The sequence below is a fragment of the Artibeus jamaicensis genome, unplaced genomic scaffold (genome assembly GCF_021234435.1).
Source record: "Artibeus jamaicensis isolate MK-2021 breed Jamaican fruit bat unplaced genomic scaffold, CSHL_Jam_final contig_3126, whole genome shotgun sequence".
NCBI lineage: Eukaryota > Metazoa > Chordata > Mammalia > Chiroptera > Phyllostomidae > Artibeus > Artibeus jamaicensis.
The window spans coordinates 10,965,097-10,985,005 of NW_026521723.1; the positions used below are offsets into that span (position 1 = coordinate 10,965,097).

Below are 19,909 nucleotides of genomic sequence, written 5' to 3' on the forward strand. Positions count from 1 at the left end.
CAATTAGAATAGTGGTTACCAGGTACTGAGAGAAGGAAATAAGGAGTGACCGGTGATGGATACAGGGCTTCTTTGGGGGGTGGTGGAAATATTTTGGAATTAGAAAGTGGTCATGATTGCACAGCTCTGTGAATATTCTGAAAACTACTGAATTGTACATTTTGAGAGTCAGTTGCATGGTGCATGAATTATATTTCAGCTTTAAAAAGTCATAGAAGAAATGTCCAAGAAAACAGTAGTAAATTTGACCACATGGAAAAAAATGCTTTGTGATTGTTTACAGGAAAACTCACTCCTATTCTCTTCTCCTCACACTCGCAACACTTTTGACACCAGAGTTGGGTTTGCCACACATCAATCAATTCTGTGACACCAGCTGAGGGTCCCCTCAATTTATTTTAATTCTGACACTACCTACCTGATGTTAGACTCATATCTCAGAGGTTAAGGGCACAGTCCTACAAGACTGCCCAACTCCCACTTCAGAGCACCAATTGCAAGTCCAGGTTGTCACTGCTGCTTTTGACCAAGTAGCTGTAATCAGAGGTTTTCATGACCTGCTTTCTCAAGTTCGATTATCTGCTAGAGCAGCTAACAGAACTCAAGAAAACAGTTTATTGACTAGATTACTGGTTCATTATAAAAGGATGTAACTCAGGAACAGCCATAGGAAAGAGACACATAGGGTAAGCTCCAGAAAGCTCTCAGATGCAGAAGCTTCTGTCCCTGTGAAGTTTAGGAAGCTTGGCTCTGTGTACGTTCATTGGATATGTTCACCAACCCAGGAGTTTTCTGACCCCTGTATTTTGGGACATTTTATGGAAGGTTCATCACATGGGCATGATCAATCATTAACTCAGTCCCTAGGCCCTTTACCTTCCTGGAGGATGGGGGAGTGGAGCTGAAAATTCCAACCTTCTGCTTATGGCTCAGTTGGTCTTTCTGGTAGCTCTCATCCTGAAGCTATCCAGGAGCCCTCCAGGAGTTTCCTCACTAGAGCAAAAAAGACTCCTATCACCTAGGAAATTCCAAGGGATATAGGAGGTCTGTCGAGAACCAGGGTCAAAGTTCAAATATGAGAGCAAAAGATGCTCCTAGTGCTCATAACACTTGGGAATTTTTAAGAGTTTTAGGAGCCCTGTGTTAGGAACTGGGAGCAGGGACTATATATAAAATATACATTTTCTATTATTTCATAGTGGTATTGTTACCGAACAAGAGGAGGTCCGAGGGAGGGGCAATACAATATTTGGCCCACTTAGGGATGCCAAAAACTGCTATACAACAGGGGCCCCTCCCAAAAACAAAATACTAAAATCTACTGGGCCCTTCTGTCCGCCGCCAATTGGAAAGACATCTCTTAATGCCAGAGATTTGTGAAAAGGAAACAAAATGTTTATTTAATGCTATTCAGGCCTAATGCCACCACTAAAATATCAAAGTCCTTTAGGTTGTACACCTACACCCACACAGCGCTCCCTTCTCCCACTGTCCCAACTCCGGGTACCGTAAATCAGGAGAAGAGCACACGTCTGTGTTGCAGGCCGCTGGCACCGTCAGCTGTGTCACTGTGCAGGATCTCGAGTTAATCCAAAGTACTGTGGTACCCTCTCACGGTCCACTGGCAAGAGTCCTCTGTACCCAGTTCCAGTCAAAGTCTCTCTTGCTTTTTCAGGCCACGTGGCCAAAGGGGGCACCCCAAAGCCGCATGGGCCTCTTCTACCAAAGCTGCAGGAGTCCGCACTCCACCAAAAGCATGTGGCTATCTTCTTGACCTGGCTGCAGGGATCTCCATTCTGGCAAAGCTGCGTGGTTTTTCCCTTTCACCTGGGAAAGAGGGGGTCCGCACCTTGCCAAAACCGCGTGGCTCCCTCTTTCACCTCACCAAGAGGGGGTCCTCACTCTGCTGAAACCGCGTGGCTCTCCCTCATCTGGCCAAGCGGGGACACTTCGTGTCCTGGAGCCAGTCTTTTCCAAGCTCCCACACAGGCCTTCTCACTCTGGAGCCCAGACCCTAGTTCCCATCTTGAGTTCCCCAAGTTTCATCCTCAGTCCCCCTAGTTACATCCTCCTGAGTTCAAACCCTTCTCACTCAGGAGCGCAGCCCCTCGTTACATCCTCCTGAGTCCCAGCCCTTCTCACTCAGGAGAGTAGCCCTTAGTTCCCATCTTGAGTCCCTGCCACAACCTTCTCCCTTCTGCCTCAGCCCCAAACTTGGCCACTGCTATTTAACATATCTATGAAACCATTTAAAGGTTATAGATATGTTAAATAATCATTCCAGAGGTTAGCTGCAAAACTGTTGCTATGCAAAACAGCTCTCAATGGCCTGGCTCCATTCGTTTCTTCCCCCTGGGGGGAGGGGGGAGGACATTTTATATGTCTCTCCAATATTCCTATACACTTTGAATTCTGGACACTTTTCTAAATTTTTTGGGGGGGCCCCCCTGTCTGCACCCTGTATCAGTATTAACATACCATATAAAGGTAATCAGAGTCCATCTGGTAGGATGGGGCAGTATTAGGGAAGATTTCCCACAGAGAACTTCAGAGATAAGGATATCTGGAGGCCAGTCATTGGGGGCATAGCCCTTTTGAGGAACAGCAGGTAATTGTGCATGTGAGGTGTTGTAGACGATCGGCGGGTAAATACACACTCTCGGAGTCCGGAACCGAATTGATAAAAATTTTAATAGCCAAAGATTTTCCTGCGCAGGGGCGAACTTCCCCAACTGTGATCGGAGTCACGTAGCTACTCAGAGCTACAAAACGGAAGTCGCGCCTGGCTTACAGACTACTGGGTATTTATATTTTCTAGCAAGCAAGCAAAGGCATACAGAAGCAGAGGTGGCGGTTAGCTATTGGCTTATTTAAAAACGGCGAGGGTCCCTGATTGGTGGGTGCTGCTGCTGGCGGGCACTTTCTGGTGGGCCGGGTTAGTTACCTTATTTGGCTAGAATTTTAAACCCAATTGTTCCCGGATGTTTGTTCATTACCCTGTTCCAGGAACTGCAGATTTGAGTTGGGTAATGCCCTAGCTGTAATTTTCCTAGCTGGGTATAACATGAGGGATTGGCAGGCAAAGAAATTACAGAAGCAGGCAGTGATCAAGAAGTGCCTTGAGGGATTCAAATCAGTGGAGCAAAAATGAACTTGTTAATAACTGGTGTTGGTTGAACTAAAAAACCATTAAAAAAGATAAAATCGACATCATTTCTCATACTGTATACTATTATTTATAAAAATAAAACCATAAAATACTAGAAGAAAATCTAGGTCTCAGGAACCTGGAATGGTAAAAATCTTCTTATCTGTGATACACAATCCAAGGAAAAGATTAAGAAATTCAGTTCTTGGAATTTACTCAAGCCTCTAGCTCTAACTACTAGTTTACAGGAAATCTAGGAGACAAAAGAGTCTGTTCAAAGGCAGACACCACAGGAGACAATTGACAAAATCTAGAATGTGGTTACTTCAGGTTCTGCTTCTTTGTGAGCTGCTCTCTTTTACAAGAAAATGCCCACCCACCCACCCCCAAAAAGGAAGGAGGGACGCCTTCCAATTAAAAGAGACTCAAAATACGTATCAACCAAATGCAATGTTGAATCTTAAAGAAAATAGATTTTTGAAACAAATAAAGAAATTTAAATCTTGTATGGATATTAGATCATTCTAAAAATATATTAATTTTATTAAGTAAAATAATGGAAATATGTTTATATTAAAAAGAGGCTTTATCTCTTAGAGATAAAGATTGAACTATTTATAGATGAAATGGTAAAGTCTTTGGTATTTACTTTAAAATAATCCAGTAAGGGTCTATGTGGGAAATAGGAAGTATAAATGAAATTAAACAGTATACTCCTAATAATTATTAAAGCTAGATTAGCCCTGGCTGGTGTGGCTCAGTGGGTTGGACTATCGTCCCATAACCAAAAGGTTTCGAGTTCGATTCCCTGTCAGGGCGCATACTTAGGATTGAAGGTTCAATCCCCGGCCTGGGGCAGGAGGCAGCCAATTGATGCCTCTCCCACGCACCAATGTTTCCCTCACTCCCTTCCTTTCTAAAAACAATGAAAAAAAAAATGTCCTTGGGTGAGGATTCAAAAATGAAAGCTAGATAAGTATGTGAACATTTATTATACTATTCTTGTTACTTTAGGGTAAATCTGAAAACTCCCAGAGCCACTGAAGGCCTTTCCATCAGGAGAATGCCAAGATGAAATTGTCATCTGAGGGGGTGTGGCCTGGGCATAAGAAGACTAGATAAGGTGCCATCAAGGAGGTTCACAGTCATAAAGGATGGAACTCTGAGAGTGGAGGGGAGGGTCTTGACATGGACAGTATGAACTCCGTCATAGGAGGGGCAGAACTTGGTGACCTGTTAGTTGAGAAAGCTGAAGAAGAAAAAGGAATCAAGGATGAGTCTCAGGTTTCAGGCTTAGATGGCTGCATAGTGGGGCCATTCACCAGCAAATGGATTCAGGAAAGATGAAAGTTAGAGGTCAAGGGATTGATAGATGCCATTTCTCACAAGTTGCATTTGAGGCGCCTGCGGAACATCCAGAACCTAGGAAGGAAGCCTGCACTAGAGATGGGTTTTGGCAGTTAGCAGCTGCAGCGAGATTTCCATAGAAACATGTGGAGTGTAGGCACAGAAAATGCTCCCTTCATGAGCAGGTACTTATTATCAAATTACTAAATTACTCTTGGACTGCTTTAACATTAACAAATCAAAGTGGCTTAATCAGGGAGAATGATGTAAGAGAACCAGATGGTAGTATGTGATATCCATACTATTCTGTTTCCTCTCCATTTCCATTTTGAACCTGTGATAGATACTCAAGGTTTAACTGTAGGATTTTTTTGTTTCATTTTCCTTCCCCCAATAAAGGAGTGTTCAAGAGAACACTAAGGCTTTAATACATTAGTGGGGAAAAAAATCTCATGTGAAAGATCAAATTTTACTTTTTCTTTTTTACCTTGCCCTCCTTCTATTTTGCTCCTTCCATGTTGCCTATGGTATTGTAAAAACTGAAAGAAAACACCCAAACCCTCTAGATCGAGGGCCATAGTTTGATTTCCTGTCTCTAACATAGCCATGAGGACAAATCGTGGGATGACATGTGTATTTGGAAGGGACCACATAGCCAATGATACAAAAATGTACTTTGTGTCAGGGATTGATTTATGCCTTGGAGCAGCACAAAGAGAACAAAACTCAGCCCCTCTGGTATTTGTTGCTGGGGAAGCTTTAGACCATCTGCTAGTCTCTAATAAAACATGACAATAACATTTTGGCTTGAAGCACAGAATGGTTTCTCAAAGTGAAAATAAAGTTTGTCAGTGATTGAGACTCTCGTAGGTCTTTTTTAAAAGAGACATTTGTATCTTTAGCATTTATATTCAAAATAGAAGTAAAGGACATGAATACCTTTCTTTTTCAGTTCTGGGCTTATTCTCAAAATCTCGTGTTGACTGCCCAGTTGGGACCCCTCAGCCCACCACTGGAAGCCTCCACAATTTGGCTTCACCCAAGACCACTTAAGTCAGTTGGGCCCAGGCATCCGTTCTTTTGAACATCTTCCCTGGTGATTTGAACGTGCAGTCAAGGCTGAAGCCCACTGTGGTTATAAGATGAATTAGGAAAAGACAACCCAGGCACTGGGATTGCCCATGGCCAGAAGTAAATGTGAGAAATGCAAGTTTTTCAGAGTCTCGGGTGGCAGCTACGATGTGTGTGCCTGTGCATGTGTGATATGTGTTACCTATGTCTGCCATGGCCCACAGGTAAATGCCGTGCGGGTGTATGTGAACAGCTCCTCGGAGAACCTCGACTACCCGGTCCTGGTGGTGGTTCGCCAGCAGAAAGAGGTGCTGTCCTGGCAGGTTCCTCTGCTCTTCCAAGGACTGTAAGTGGGCCTTTTCCCAGACAGTTCCACTACATTGTTTCTTTCAATGGCCCAGATCCCAGTGGGTCTTTTCCCTAGTGTAACGAGAAATCTGACATTTGGAATGTGGACATATTATGCACGCTCAGTGCAAACACAAGTTGTGGTACATACCCTGACGTGTGTGGCTCTATCGCCCTTTGAAGTTCACATGCCCTTTGAAGTTCACATGAGAACTCTGCCTACATATGTAGCACCCAGAAGAACTTCTATCATTTTAATCCTATTCAGGATTAAATAAATGTTCTGTAGCGCTTGATTGGTTGGTGGGTCATTCACTGAGTATAGGGCAAGGCCCAGCAGTCAACTTACATGAGTAACACTTCTTCCTTCTTCAGAATGCCCACCAGGTATGCATTCTTCATTCACAGTATTTACTGAGCACCACTAGGTAGTACATGCTGGTGATCTAACAGTGGGGAAAACCAAAAAAACCCTGCCCTCATGGAGTTTATATTTTCACGGGGGAAACTATACAAGGCACTACAGAACTATAAGAAAAAACCCAGAGGGCATTTAGATGTGACATATAGTATGTGTTAAATTGTTTTCAAAGATTGAGGAATTTGAAAATTAAAATACTGACTTGAACGTTGGAGTTTTATGCTCCATTTAGTGAAAGAATGGAAAAATGGATTTACCTGATTGCCTTATCAGGATAGTTTCCTTTTTATAATTTGATGTTTTTCTCACTGAATTAGGAGGATGGTTTAGCGTAACATAGACATTGTGTAAGTGAGCTAGTCAGCACTAAACAGACCTCATATCCCTGTAACTATGCTACAGAGCCCTGTGCCAAAGTACACTGCTTCTAAAATCACTGTCAATAGGTCCAGTCTGAAGCTTAAAATATAAGGGCTTGAAAACAAATTTGGGAGAAGTGAAATGCAGTACACTTCTTTCCCTGCTTTACACTGAGTCTCCCTGTCTTATTCTGGCTGGTTTTTCCCTTTGTTGGCTGCTGCAGATACCAGAGGACCTACAACTACCAAGAAGTGAGCCGCACCTTATGTCCCTCAGAAGCAACCAATGAAACAGGACCACTGGAACAACTGATATTTGTAGATATAGCATCTATGGCACCCCTGGGTGCCCACTACAAACTGCTGGTTACCAAGATCAAGCACTTCCAGCTACAGTAAGCAGTTTTCCCCGGGGCCTCTCTCTGTTCACTGGTCTGCTCTTCCAGTGCTTGTAAATGCTCAGTCCAGCTTCCTTCCTTACATCTGCACTCTAGAGGGATATTATCTGCATGGCATACTGCCTTAGCCCCCTCTGACCTCTCCTGCTCACACTGGGCAGCAGGGCCTTATATATTCAGTGCAATAGGGAGGTAGCAGGGGACTGGTGCAGACAAGGGTGGTTGACCTCATAGGTGTGTCTGTTCTCAGGGGTCTGGATGAGGGCCTTGTCCTGTCTGCAGTCCAGGCAGGAGTCACTGCTGACTGGATATTTAGTATTACTCACCAGTGCCACTCTCCTGGAGGAAATTTGGTTTTTGTTTTAAGAAAGACCTTATATTACTTTTTTTTGTGTGTTGTTACTGTTATTCCAATTTTCTCCTTCCAGGTTAGGAATGTACACAGGTGGAAAATAATATGTTATGTGGTTTGTTCTGTGTGCAAAAACTAAAGACTGTTTCCTCCTTCTCCTTGCACTTCCATTCTTTGTGACAAATTGAGTTGGGAAACACTATCGCAAACTGTTTACATTAGAGGCGAAGTATAACAAATTCAGTTGATGGCATTGTCTCCAAGGGATTTGTTCTCAGCCCAAGGTTACTTTTGTAAAACATTGTATAAATCTGTGTAAAATTTAAACAGAAAGGCTAAGGTTCATCTTAAAGCCAGAAACTTCAGGGATTTTTCTGTACTATACAACTCTAAGCTCAAAGCATTTTAAGGGTTCAAACCATTTCCTTCCCTCTAATTGTTCTAAATCCATTTTAAATGAAAATATGGGGTGGGGAAAAACAGGCTTACATTTGAGAGTACATGAAACACAGAGTTTATTCTTATATTATTTATTAACTTTCTATTATCTTTCATACAAACAACTGAAACCTACCCTGTACCTTTTTCCCCACCCTGTTTTGTTATATTGGTTATATAAACATTAGAATTTGTACTTATCAAAAGTATTGTTAAAAGAACAAAATGATAGGACTTCTGGCCAAGATGGAGACATAGGTAGACACGCTTCACCTTCTCGTGCAACCGTAGAGAGAATTACAACTAGATATCAAAACGAATAACATCTACAACAGTCAGAAAATTGAGCTGTATGGAAATCTGACAACCAAGGATATAAAGAAGTCACATTCATCCAGATGGATGAAAAGGATGGACTCAGAGAGAAAGGTGTAGAGATGAGGAGACATGGCATGGTATGGACAGGCGGTGGTAGCAGAAAGGGCAGCCCCATATTCACATGTGGTAGGTAAAAATCAAGAGGGATACCTTGGGAGCGAGTGATCCCAGCCCCAGGCCAGACTGCACAGCCTGAGATTCCAGTGCTAGAAAGATAAATCCCTAAAACTTCTGGTTGTAAAAACCAGTGGGGGTTGGGGTGGCAGAAGAAACTGTTGGATTTTCAGGAGACATGGCTAAAAGGGACTGCACAGATTTAGAATGTACATAAACTCACCCAGTCTGGGATTCACTACCAGAGGAACAGCTGGAAGGGCTCCAGTCGCATATGGAAAGTGGGTAAAAACAAATGGAAATGGAGTAAGTGCCAGGCAAACCTCCAGAAGCCAGGCAGTGGCACTGTCCTCTCTGAGCTCTCCCCTGATACAGAGCCACAAAGTAGGAAAGTGGGCTGCTCCACCCTGGCAATTACCTAAAGCTCCACCCCACATAATTTATAGGTGCCTTTTCTATAATAGGCACTACTAAAACAAGGAGTCAAAGAAGCCCTACCTAATACATGGAAACAAACACAAGGAGGCTGCCAAATTGAGGAGACAAAGAAATATGGCCTAAATGAAAGAACAGAACAAAACCCCAGAAAAAGAACTAAACAAAATGTAGATAACCAATCTATCAGATGCAGAGTTCAAAATACTGGTGAACAGGATGCTCAAAGAACTCATTAAATACAGCAACAACATAAAGGAAGAAATGAACATTACACTAAGTAAAATAAAGAAAAATCTACAGGGAACCATCAGTGGAGGGGAAGAATTCAGGATTCAAATCAATGATTTGGAACATAAAGAAGAAATAAGCTTTCAACCAGACAGCAAAAAAAAAAAAAAAAAAAAGAATTAAAAGAAAACAAAGATAGTATAAGAAGCCTCTGGGACATCTCCAAATGTACCAATATCCAAACCATAGGGATAGCAGAAGGAGAAGAGGAAGAGTAAGGAATTGAGAACTTATTTGAAAAAAATAATGAAAAAAACTTTCTTAATTTGATAAAGGAAATAGATATACAAGTCCAGGAAGCACAGAGAGTCCCAAACAAGTTTGACCAAAATAGGACACACCAAGACACATCATAATTAAATGCCAAAGGTTAAAGGTAAAGAGAGAATCTTAAGAACAGCAAGAGAAAAACAGAGAGTTACCTGCAAAGGAGTTCCCATAAGACTGTCAGCTCATTTTAAAAAAAAAAAAAAACACAAAAACTTTGCAGGCAAGAAGAGATTGGCAAGAAGTATTCAAAGTGATGAAAAGCAAAGACCTGCAACCTAGATTACTCTACCCAGCAAAGCTATTATTTAGAATGGAAGGGCAGATAAAGTGCTTCCCAAAGTAAAGCTAAAGGAGTTCATCATTACCAAGCCATTATTACATGAAATATTAAGGAGACTTATTTAAGATAAAGAAGAAGATCAAAATTATGAACATTAAAATGGCAACAAATTCACAACTATCAACAACTGAATCTAAAAAAAACACACTAAGCAAAGAGCCAGAACAGAAACAGAATCATAGGTGTGGAGATTATTTGGAGGGTTATCAGCTGGGAGGGGGAAGGGGGAAAATGGGGAAAAATGTGCAGGGATTAAGAAGCATAATTGGTAGGTACAAAATAGACAGGGAGATGTTAAGAACAGTACAGGAAATGGAGAAGCCAAAGAACTTATATGCACAACCTATGGAATGAACTAAGTGAAAAAGTATTGCTGGAGGGAAGTGGGGTACTGGGTGAAGGGGGGCAAAGGGAAAAAATTGGGACAACTGTAATAGTGTAATCAATATATTCTATCTTTAGAAAAGAACAAAAAGGTAAGGCATAAACTAGGAGAATATATTTCCAACACCCATAATGACAAAGGACTCATGCAGAACACCTAAAGAATTCCTACCAATCAATAACAAGAAACAGGCAAACTCCTGGCTGCTGTACCCATTTACCACCTACATTTCTGTTCCTCTGGCTTCTAGTGGGGAAGAACCTTGGAACCTCTGAGTCCGAGCACTGGCCTGGGGAGTGGGGTACCCAGCGGGGTACAGGCCTGTTTGTCCAGACACAGGTCTCGACTCAGCTTCACTGAAACAGAGACAGGTTGTTAGGCAAAAATGAGGCAATCTCAGGAGCAGAAACTACACTTGAGAAAACAATTCTGTGACCTGCGCTTCTCACTAGAACTTTGGGGTAGAAAAAGAAGAGTCTCAGAAGGGTAATAATATGTATAATATAGATGTATAATACAGATGGGCTCAAATATGCCAAGTAAAGGCATAAAATGTCAAGTGGGATTTTTTAAAAGAACACTAAATATATGTTGCTGACAAGAGTACAACCTTAAATAAAAGAATATGTAAATGATGCAACTAAAAAGATAGTAAAAGAAATACCACACTGACATTAACTAAAAGAAAGTTAGTATACTATATCAATATTATATAAAATATTCCTTAATGTAAAGAGCATTATTAGGGATACAGGGACATTTCATATTTCTAAAAACCATCCACTAAGAAGACTTAAATTTAAGCTCTAAATTTGTATGTGTCTAGTAACATCGGTTTGATATATAAAACAAAAATTACAGAATGAAAAGAACTGGACAAATCTACATTCTTCATGGGAGAGTTGTCCATAGCTGATAAAACAAGCAGACCAAGAATTTTATATTTATACACACACACAGAGTAATTAGATAAAACAGGCATTAGCAAGTTATGGCTCATAGGCTAACCACTGGTTTTTGTAAATAAAGTTTTATTAGAACAGAGCCCTACCCATTCATTACATGTTATCAATGGCTGCTTTCATGCTATAATTGCAAAGCTGAGTAGCTGAGACAGAGACATGATTGTCTGCAAGCCTAAATATTTACTCTCTAGCTCTTTAAGAAAAAGTTTGTCAATTTCTGATATGGAAGAGCAGACATGTGATTAACAAATTTGAATTAATTAATGTATTTAGAAAACTGAACCCCAGAATGATAGAATGACTAAACTTTTCAAGTACACATATAACATTTACCAAAACTACCAAGTTCTAATGCATATCTTGATAGATTTCAAAGGACTGAAATCCTTTATGTGGAATTGAGATAGAAATCAACCACAAAATGACACAGAAATTCACAAATGTTTAGAAATTAAGTAGTTTGCTTCTAGGTAACTTATAAGTCAAAGAAGAACTCACAATAAAAATTAGAAAATAACTTGAACACATGATAGTGGAAATATGACATTGAACTTTGGGGTTGCATCAGGAGCCCTGCCCGAGGAGACAGGATAGCTTCAAACGTACACGTGAGGGAAGAAGAGTGGCTGGAAGTCAGTGTGTTAAGTATCCATTTCACAAAGTTGGAAAAAGAACTGAAAATAAAACTCAAAGAAAATAAAAGGAAGTAATAAGAGCACAAAAATGAAATAGAAAACAAATCCACAGTGGACAAAATGAACCAAACTGCAGTCAACTATTTGGAATGGCTAGTATTTTTTAATACCATTTTTTTTAAATAAAAATGACATGTGAGCCCATTGTAAAAAAAAAATAGGCAAAAGACTTGAACAGATACTTTACAAAAGCAACTATGTAAATGGTCCAAAAATACAGCAATCACACTAGCTGTTGGCATTACAAATTAAAATAATAACAAGATCTCACTACAACTGCCAAATTGCTATAATTTGAAAGGACTGGCAATGCAACTCCACTCCTAGTAATACATCCAACTCCTGGATGTGTGGTTGTGGTATTCATTTAATTGACTACTACACAACCATAACAATGAATAAGCTATTGCTGTACCTAACAACATGGAAAAATTTACAATGTCGAGCTAAAGAAGCCAGACAAAGGAATCCATGTATATTTGATTCCTTTTATATAAAGTGTAAAACAGGCAGAACTACTCTGTAATTTAGAAGTCAGGAGAGTGGTAGCTTTAGGAAGGAAAAAGGAAGTTCATGGTTACGTTTGCCTCATGAGAGTTCATTCAGATCTATGCTTATGACCTGTGAACTTTCCTATGTGTGTTATACCTGAATAAATTTTTTAAATCAGAATATTTAAACGTAGTATATATTACTTTTTGCAGCTTATTTTTCTGATCATATTATTCTGTTCTTTTATAAAGTGCTCCTTAATTTTTTAAGGCAATTTATAAAAAGTGCCTGTGGCCACCGGAGGTGCTAATAGCAATCAAATATTTATCTTGGTCTTCTCTATACCCCCTGACGGTGTACACCCATAGAGACAGATGGACAGATGGATGCACGAATGGTCAGAGGATGGAGAATAAGAGCATTTTTCCAAGTCCTCCATTAATGTGACTTAGAAAAAGGTGACATAATAATTCAAGAGCAAAGAACCACCTTCCCACCACCTTCCTCCCACATGCCCCCCGAAAAAAAGAAGAGCAGGGAAAGGTTTTTCTGGTGGATAGGATCCACCCAGATCAATTAAACCAGAGTCTCTAGAAGGAGGTTTGGTCGTTAGCATGTATTTTCTTAAAGTTTCCTAGGTGATTCTAATGTGCAGCCGAAGTGAGAACTACTTACTACCTTTAAACAATTTCTAACTATTGTGCTTAGTGTGATTAATCAATTTAACAATTAAATCTTATTATATAAACAATATAAGAATTCATGGTTATACCACTCGAAGGAGGTGGAGCACATTACTTGGACAGAGTGCATTTCCAACTTCCAGCCTTGCCTTTCCTAATCTGTTTCTGTGTCTTCAACCTGCCACTGTCACTTAGTGGCAGTGCACTTAAATGCTGGGGCTGCTGTTCTGTGAGGTTAATTAGACCCTTTGGAGGACTGAATTCTGTGAAACTGAAGTCATGAGGTCATAACTCTGTGCAAGTGTGAATGAAGGACGTGCATACTGGTGAAACTGCAACTATTCCATCTCATTGTTTTCCGCTTCCACTTCTTGCAATGCGACTTGACCTCAGGAGTCAGATATTCAGAGCATTTCAAAATACTCCCAGTTACTAGGGCTTTTATGAGAATAAGAGAAGCCTAACAAGAGATGGCTACTGAGATATGTGCCTCTTCCTCCCTGGCTCTGGATTGTCCCCCACAAGCCTTGCTGGTGACCCAGAACCCCAGAGGATGATGGTAAAGGGCAAGGGCTGAGGACCGGGGAGAGAGCTGCACTCTAGGCTCTGAGAAACGCTGAAAGTCAACTCTAAGCTTCTAACATTGCAGTTTCAATTATGTGTTTTTGTGTAGCAGGGTAGAAGGTATATGAAACACATTCTGGTTCTTTTTTTTAAATAATTTTATTTAGTTATTTTTCAAGTACGGTTTTTTGTCTATTTCTCCCATCCCAGCCCCCTCCCCTGTGCTCCCACCTCCCTCCCATTTCCACCCCCCTTAGTTCTCATCCCTGTGTCCTTCATATTTGTTCCTCCAAATCCCTCCCCTTTTCCCCCCTTAAATTTCCTTCCCTCTTCCCTCTGGTCACTGTCCCCTTGTCCTCTATTTCAGTGTCTTTGTTTTTATTCTGCTTGCTTGTTCATTTCGTTGTTTAGCTTCTTGCTAAAGGTGAGATCATATGGTATTTGTCTTTCAACACCTGGCCTATTTCACTCAGCATAATGCTTTCCAGTTCCATCCATGTTGTTGCAATAAGTTTTAAAAAATGGAAAGACCGGGGAATCTAATCTATTCACTTCATTTTTACAGATGAGCAAACTGATGCCCAGAGAGAAGTTAAGTGACTTGTCCAAACTCACACACTTAGAAAAGGCAAAATCAATACTGGATTCTAATTCTAATTCCCAATTCTGAGCTCCTCCCACTATAACATTCTGTTTCTATTTTCCTTTTAAAACTGTCCTCACAATTTTTATGTTGCCCTAAATACTTCTCAAGTCCATGAAACATGTATTTATTTATAGTCAGCTTTCAAAATAAAGTTCCGCCTTAAAGCATTACTCCCTGTCGTCTAACTATCCCTCCTCGCCTCCGCACACACACACAGGCACACAGCTTCCCACGGCCTGTTTTCCCAAACTGCTGGGCCGGGTGTGCAGCTGAGCGTGAGGCTGCAGACAAGGAAGAGCAGGAGGCAGCAGGAGCGAGTGCAGGCACCTGATCCTGTGATGGGAGGAGCTTTTCAGAAGGGCTGCTGAGAAATGGAGGCGGTTGTCTAAATTGTGATAGTTGTGTAGAGAATGGATTTGAAGAGAACAAGACTACATGCAGAAAGATTAGAACACTGATACAGTGGTCAAGAAGATGAACTGAAGAATTTGGAGGTAAAATTGACAAAACTTGATTGGATATGAAGAGTAAGTGGAATGGGAGAGTCAAAGACGACCTTCTAACTTGTGGATGGTAACGCCACTAAGGAAAAAATGAGGATTTTGAGGAGGGAAGAAAAAGATGGTAAGCTCACTTTGGTGCACATTAAACTTGAAGTACGGATGTCTGCCAGAGTGTTGATATGCCGTCATGATGCTCAGCGGAAAGGTCTGACTTACACATCACAGACTGGGCAGACACGCGGCAGGAGGGCTGGTCCACGTGGCGCCTAAGGCGGAGTTAGAGGAAATGGGACGGAACATACCGGCAGTTCCCTGTCCTTGGTGTCTGAGATCTTGTCTGAAGCAGTAAGGAGTTTAGACTTCACCTTTCAGGTTACAGAAGGAAGCCACTAAAAGATTTTAAGCAACAGAATAACATGAACAGATTGGATTTTAGAAATGATTTTAATGTCGATGTGGAAGATGAACTGGAGAGAGGAGAGGGTAGAGGCAAATAGGACAATTAAAAGATATTCAAATAGAGAGGAATAAAAAACAGAGGCTAAACATACAGTAGCAGCAACAAAGTTTTAAGGGGGGGAAAGAGTAATAAATATATATGGAGATCATTCACAAATTCAACATACATGTGATGGAATAAAACGTATAGTCCTACATGAGTGCTTGCAGCCTTCCAGCCTCAAGATCTACGTGGGGAATCTTGAGTCTTTGTTCTGAGAGAGGGTTCTAAGGGACATAGCTCAGCTACCATGCTGTGAAAAGTATGTTTTTTTAAGGAAATGAATGCGTGAAGAAGTTTTTAGACCATTGTGCTCTGTGTAATATAATCATCCTTTAGTATTTGAGGGTGGACTACAGTAACAGTTTACATCACTTTTCAAAATTGTTTGTTTTGTTGGATGCTATGTTAGGCAAAGATGGGGCTGCAGGTGAGAGCAGGTGCATCCAGGTTACTTATACAGCAATAGAATCAGTAAGATTTGGTGATGAATCAAATGGGAAGTAATGCAAAGGGAGGAATCCAAGATGACTCTTAACAAAGATGTCCAAAGTCTGGTGAGGTTTCCTGACAAAGAGACCTAGTGGTTCAGGACCAGGGAAATGATCGAACATTCCATCTTAATCACGTGGCGATGAAGTGCTGAGGGACTAATCACTAGCCCAGCAGGTGATTAGTCTTCTGTGACTGGAGCTCAGGAGACAGGCCTGGACATGGCTGGACACAGAGACTTGAGATTTACTGGCGTTTTTGTGGTTTTTGTAGCAACTGAATATATAGGTGATTTTTTTAATTATATTTGATTAATTGTGCTATTACAGTTGTCCCAATTTTTCCCCCTTTGCCCCCTCCACCCAGAATGTTTTCATATCAAATATATATATGTATATATATATATATATATATATATATATATATACACACATGTATATCTGTATATGAAAATGTAGGTGGCTAAGGAAAATGAGATAAGAAACAAGGCTGTGGATGACATTCTCATTTAAGGCATTATCTGAGAAACAGGAACTATCGAGGAAGGGGAATAGGCACCGCCCGATGTGCGGAAGAAAACACGGGAAAGCGGGTGTCACAGAAGCCAAGGCAGGAAAGAGTTTCAAGACAAGGAGTGGCTGTCAGTACCAAATACCACAGGTAAAGTCAGTGGATTTAACAACTAGGAGGTGACCGTTACCCTTAGCAAAGGCAACTTAAGGGGAATGGTGAGAAAAGGCTCCTGATACGTTTTAAAGTAGAAAAGAATCCTGACAGCTGTGGGAAGAGGACAGAACGAGGGAGAGATGAGAGCAGAACACTTTTAAGAAGCTGGATTGTGAAGGAGAAGGAGGACGTAAAACGACATTGAAGTAGAGACATGCAGGGAAAAGGGAGAAAATGTGTTGGAGCATTTTTGTGTTATTCGTTTTGAAAATAACAAATGTGTGTTATTTAAAACGTGTTATTTGTTTTGGTTGAGACTAGAGTAGTATATTTATAAACCAAGGGGTACGAGGGCAGATAAAATTCATGGGACAGCCGGATTTTGTATGAGCAAAGTCCCAGAGAAGGGAGGACAGGATAGAATTTAGCGCATGCAGGCAAAGTCTGTACTTAGACTAGAGCAATGGGAGGGTGACAGGCCCAGAGCACTGGGGGAAGGGTTGGGTACACGAAGGGAGTCCTGACAGATGGCAGTCAGGACGTAACAGGAAGTGACACTCTACAGTTGGCAGTCCAGGTGAATAATAGGGTATAGTTTCCTTAAACAACACAGCAGGGGTTTAGTATGCCTCCTCTGCTCTGTGACAGACACTTGCTGTCATAAAGTGGATAACATGCCGTGAAGCTTGCGGTCCTCTCTGGCACTCGCCTCAAAAGCTACTTAGCTTCTGTTCTTGCCTCTCTTCTCACTTATTCCCTTCCCACCCGCTTTCCTTTTTCTTCTCTCCTGTGCATGCTTCTCTCTCTCTTTCCCACCATCCTCTCTTCTTCTGTCTCATCTGCTCACCCACATCTCTTGACTCCATCTGTTCTTTTTCTCTTTCCCTCTTCCTCAAACTACCCAAAACAAGGGGGATAAGTCAGTTTTCAGTTTTTCTTACCTTTATTGAATAAACATTTGTTTTCTGTGTTTGAAACAAATAAAATGAAGTCTCTATACCTCTTTTTGTGGAATGAAAGGTGAGTCTCACCTGGCTTTGTCCTGTTGGCTAACAACCCTTGATAAAGTAAACTTTCAGAAGACCTTTCTGCGTACCTCTGTCAGAGCCTACGGCAAAGGAAGCAGAACTTTTCATGTGAATAGACACAGTGTTTATTTTGCACACACTGTTGACTCCATGTGAAAGAGAGGACTCAAATGTGTCAGTCTTGAAGAAGAACAATGTCTTCAATGTTTGTATGTTTTGTACTAGTGAAGAAAAAAGAAAAAGACTCAGAAAATTCATATTGATGCCCCTATGTTCTGTTACAACTGGAATTCAAGTGAGAGGAGAGAATGAAAAGCCAAATTTCTGGCCAAAGAAAACTGGTTGCTTCTGGAAACCTTCATGCTGTCTGTTTGCTAGCCAAGAAAATCAGTGTCCGTTCTGTTCCCCTGACCTGGCAACGAACAGAATTGTTGCCCTGGTAACAGCAGATGACACTCCCCACGCAGAGAGGCCACTGCCTAGCCACACACAGCACTGTGGGTTCTCTCTCTGGCTGTGGCTTCTCAGGAGCACACACAAAACTGGGTTTGACACTGACTTTGGCTCTTTAGGTGACTTAATGGCACATGTTTTCAACTGCATTCAGCAGAACCCATCCTCGACACTGATGAGGATTTCTGCTGACAGTGGACATATAGAAATTGTATCCATTGCTAAATTCTGAGCCCAGGCTGCCCACAGCCTAAATTATTGATCATTATCTTTAGAAATAGTGCTCAAATTGTATGACTTTTAAACAACACCTCCAATTACAAACTTCTTATTTACATGTTTTGACATGCCCTTTCTAAAGGAATCTTTAATAAGATTGTTTAAAACTATTTAATTTTTATTAAAGGAAAATTAGAAATAGAGAGAAAGACTCTTTAGAGAGCACCAGGCTATGAGGAGGGGCCCCAGAAGAAGTCCAGGTGAGAATTCCCAGAAGTTCAGGTCCAGATTCCCAGAAACACGGGCCACATTGGAGGGGTGGGGGGATGCCATTCCCCAGGTACACACATTGAGAGTGTGCAGTGGGCTTTGCATGGATGACCTTCACGGGTAAAGATGGGGCACAATCTAGAAAGAATAAAAGGCCAGAGCAGCCCTTACGAAACTGTAGTGAGGACCAAACTTGTCTGTGTTTCCCAGCCCCTTGGACTGTTTCACACATGGTCACCCAGGAGAGCGTCCAGTGCCGCAACTGGGTGCTCCCCTTGTGCTGCTCAGCCGTGCCTCTCCTTCCTCGGTGCTCCATCCCTGCTGCCTTTCACAGGAAAATGAAAGTGCCTGACAGAATAATTCACAGGAAATTACTCACTGGAGAGAAAGCTCCATTATATTCTTTTGGTGTTATTCATGCTTTACTTTCGTAGACACTTGTGCCTTTGGATTCTCTTAAGATCTTATAATCAATAGAAAAGGACATCCTGACGGCAATGCCTGAGCCACAGAGAACAAAATCTTAGAGGAGCATTTCAGCCGGTGTGGCCGACCACTGGGGAGGAGCTTGCGGGCAGGAAAAGCACACTCCTACCCTAGGGACCCTACCACAGTGATTATCTATTCATTACATTTAAAAAAAATTATCTTTTGCCATGAATACCTCAAAATTATTTTGACATTTATTTTCATTGTCCACAAGGACTTCAAATCTTTTCCTTCTCTTTCAGCCCACTTCTGACACCTAAATCCTGTGCTTGATTATAAAATCTTAAGAGAATCCAAAGGCAAATGTGCCTACAAAAGTAAACCAAGTACTTACTTGTATAGGTATGACTTCATGGGTATTCGAAGACATAAGATTGACTCCCTCCCCAGTTTGGTCCTTCTTGAGAGTTGAAACCACCAAATTTCCATGCAGTTCACTTTGTAAGTTTGATGAGAACAGCCCTCCCTTCACAAAGCATAAGGCTGTCCTTGCATGTACTTTAAGATTGTCTTCTTTTAAATAATTTTTGCTTTCTAACTTGTTATGCTTTTTTCTCACTTCCCCTCTCCCACTTGAACTTCTCAGGACAAATGTTGCCTTTCACTTCACTGCCAGCCCCTCTCAACCCCAGGTAAGTGGAAGGCATCAAGGTCATGACTCTACTATTAGTTTTACCCAAAGAAACTATGGGAACAAGTAGAGTCAGCATGTGGTTCTGCTGTTCATGTTTCACAACTGAAGATATATTTGTATTTTTGGAATATTATTCATGTTCCTAGGATTTTGGACACAACATTTAATCTTATCACCTAAATTGGCGTGAAATGGAAAGCATGATATTTGTTTGTAGATGTTCCTGAGCTCAACTTTCATTCAGCAAACCATGTGCCTACTACGCTCCAACCAGTGTTAGACTGTCCTAGGTGCTGGGGATAGCAGGATGAAGAAGAGAAAGATGCACCTTCTGCCCTCACGGACCCTAGATAATCAGGACAGGGCGAGGGTGGGAGACTGGGCTCAGAAAGCGGAAGGCCAGCCCAACACTACACAGATACACAAAGGATTAATTGACCTGGAGATACAAAAAAAGGGAACAAATTTTAATTTCTACAGTGTTATGATGCAATAAATTGTTTCACCTGTGTAAAG

The 19,909-nt window shown here is 41.3% G+C and overlaps 1 protein-coding gene across 2 annotated transcripts in view; it reads left to right on the top strand.

Moving 5' to 3' along the window:
- SIDT1 (SID1 transmembrane family member 1) overlaps positions 1-19,909 on the top strand; it is a 103,809-nt gene that overhangs the window by 31,528 nt on the left and 52,372 nt on the right. For both annotated transcript variants that reach the window (XR_008391145.1, XM_053663140.1), the window contains exons 2-4: positions 5,791-5,912; positions 6,919-7,089; positions 19,346-19,391. Coding sequence is in view for 1 of the 2 variants with exons in the window: in XM_053663140.1 (XP_053519115.1) it covers positions 5,791-5,912; positions 6,919-7,089; positions 19,346-19,391 (339 nt within the window). In the remaining variant the exon portion in view is untranslated. The remainder of the gene's footprint in view (positions 1-5,790; positions 5,913-6,918; positions 7,090-19,345; positions 19,392-19,909) is intronic.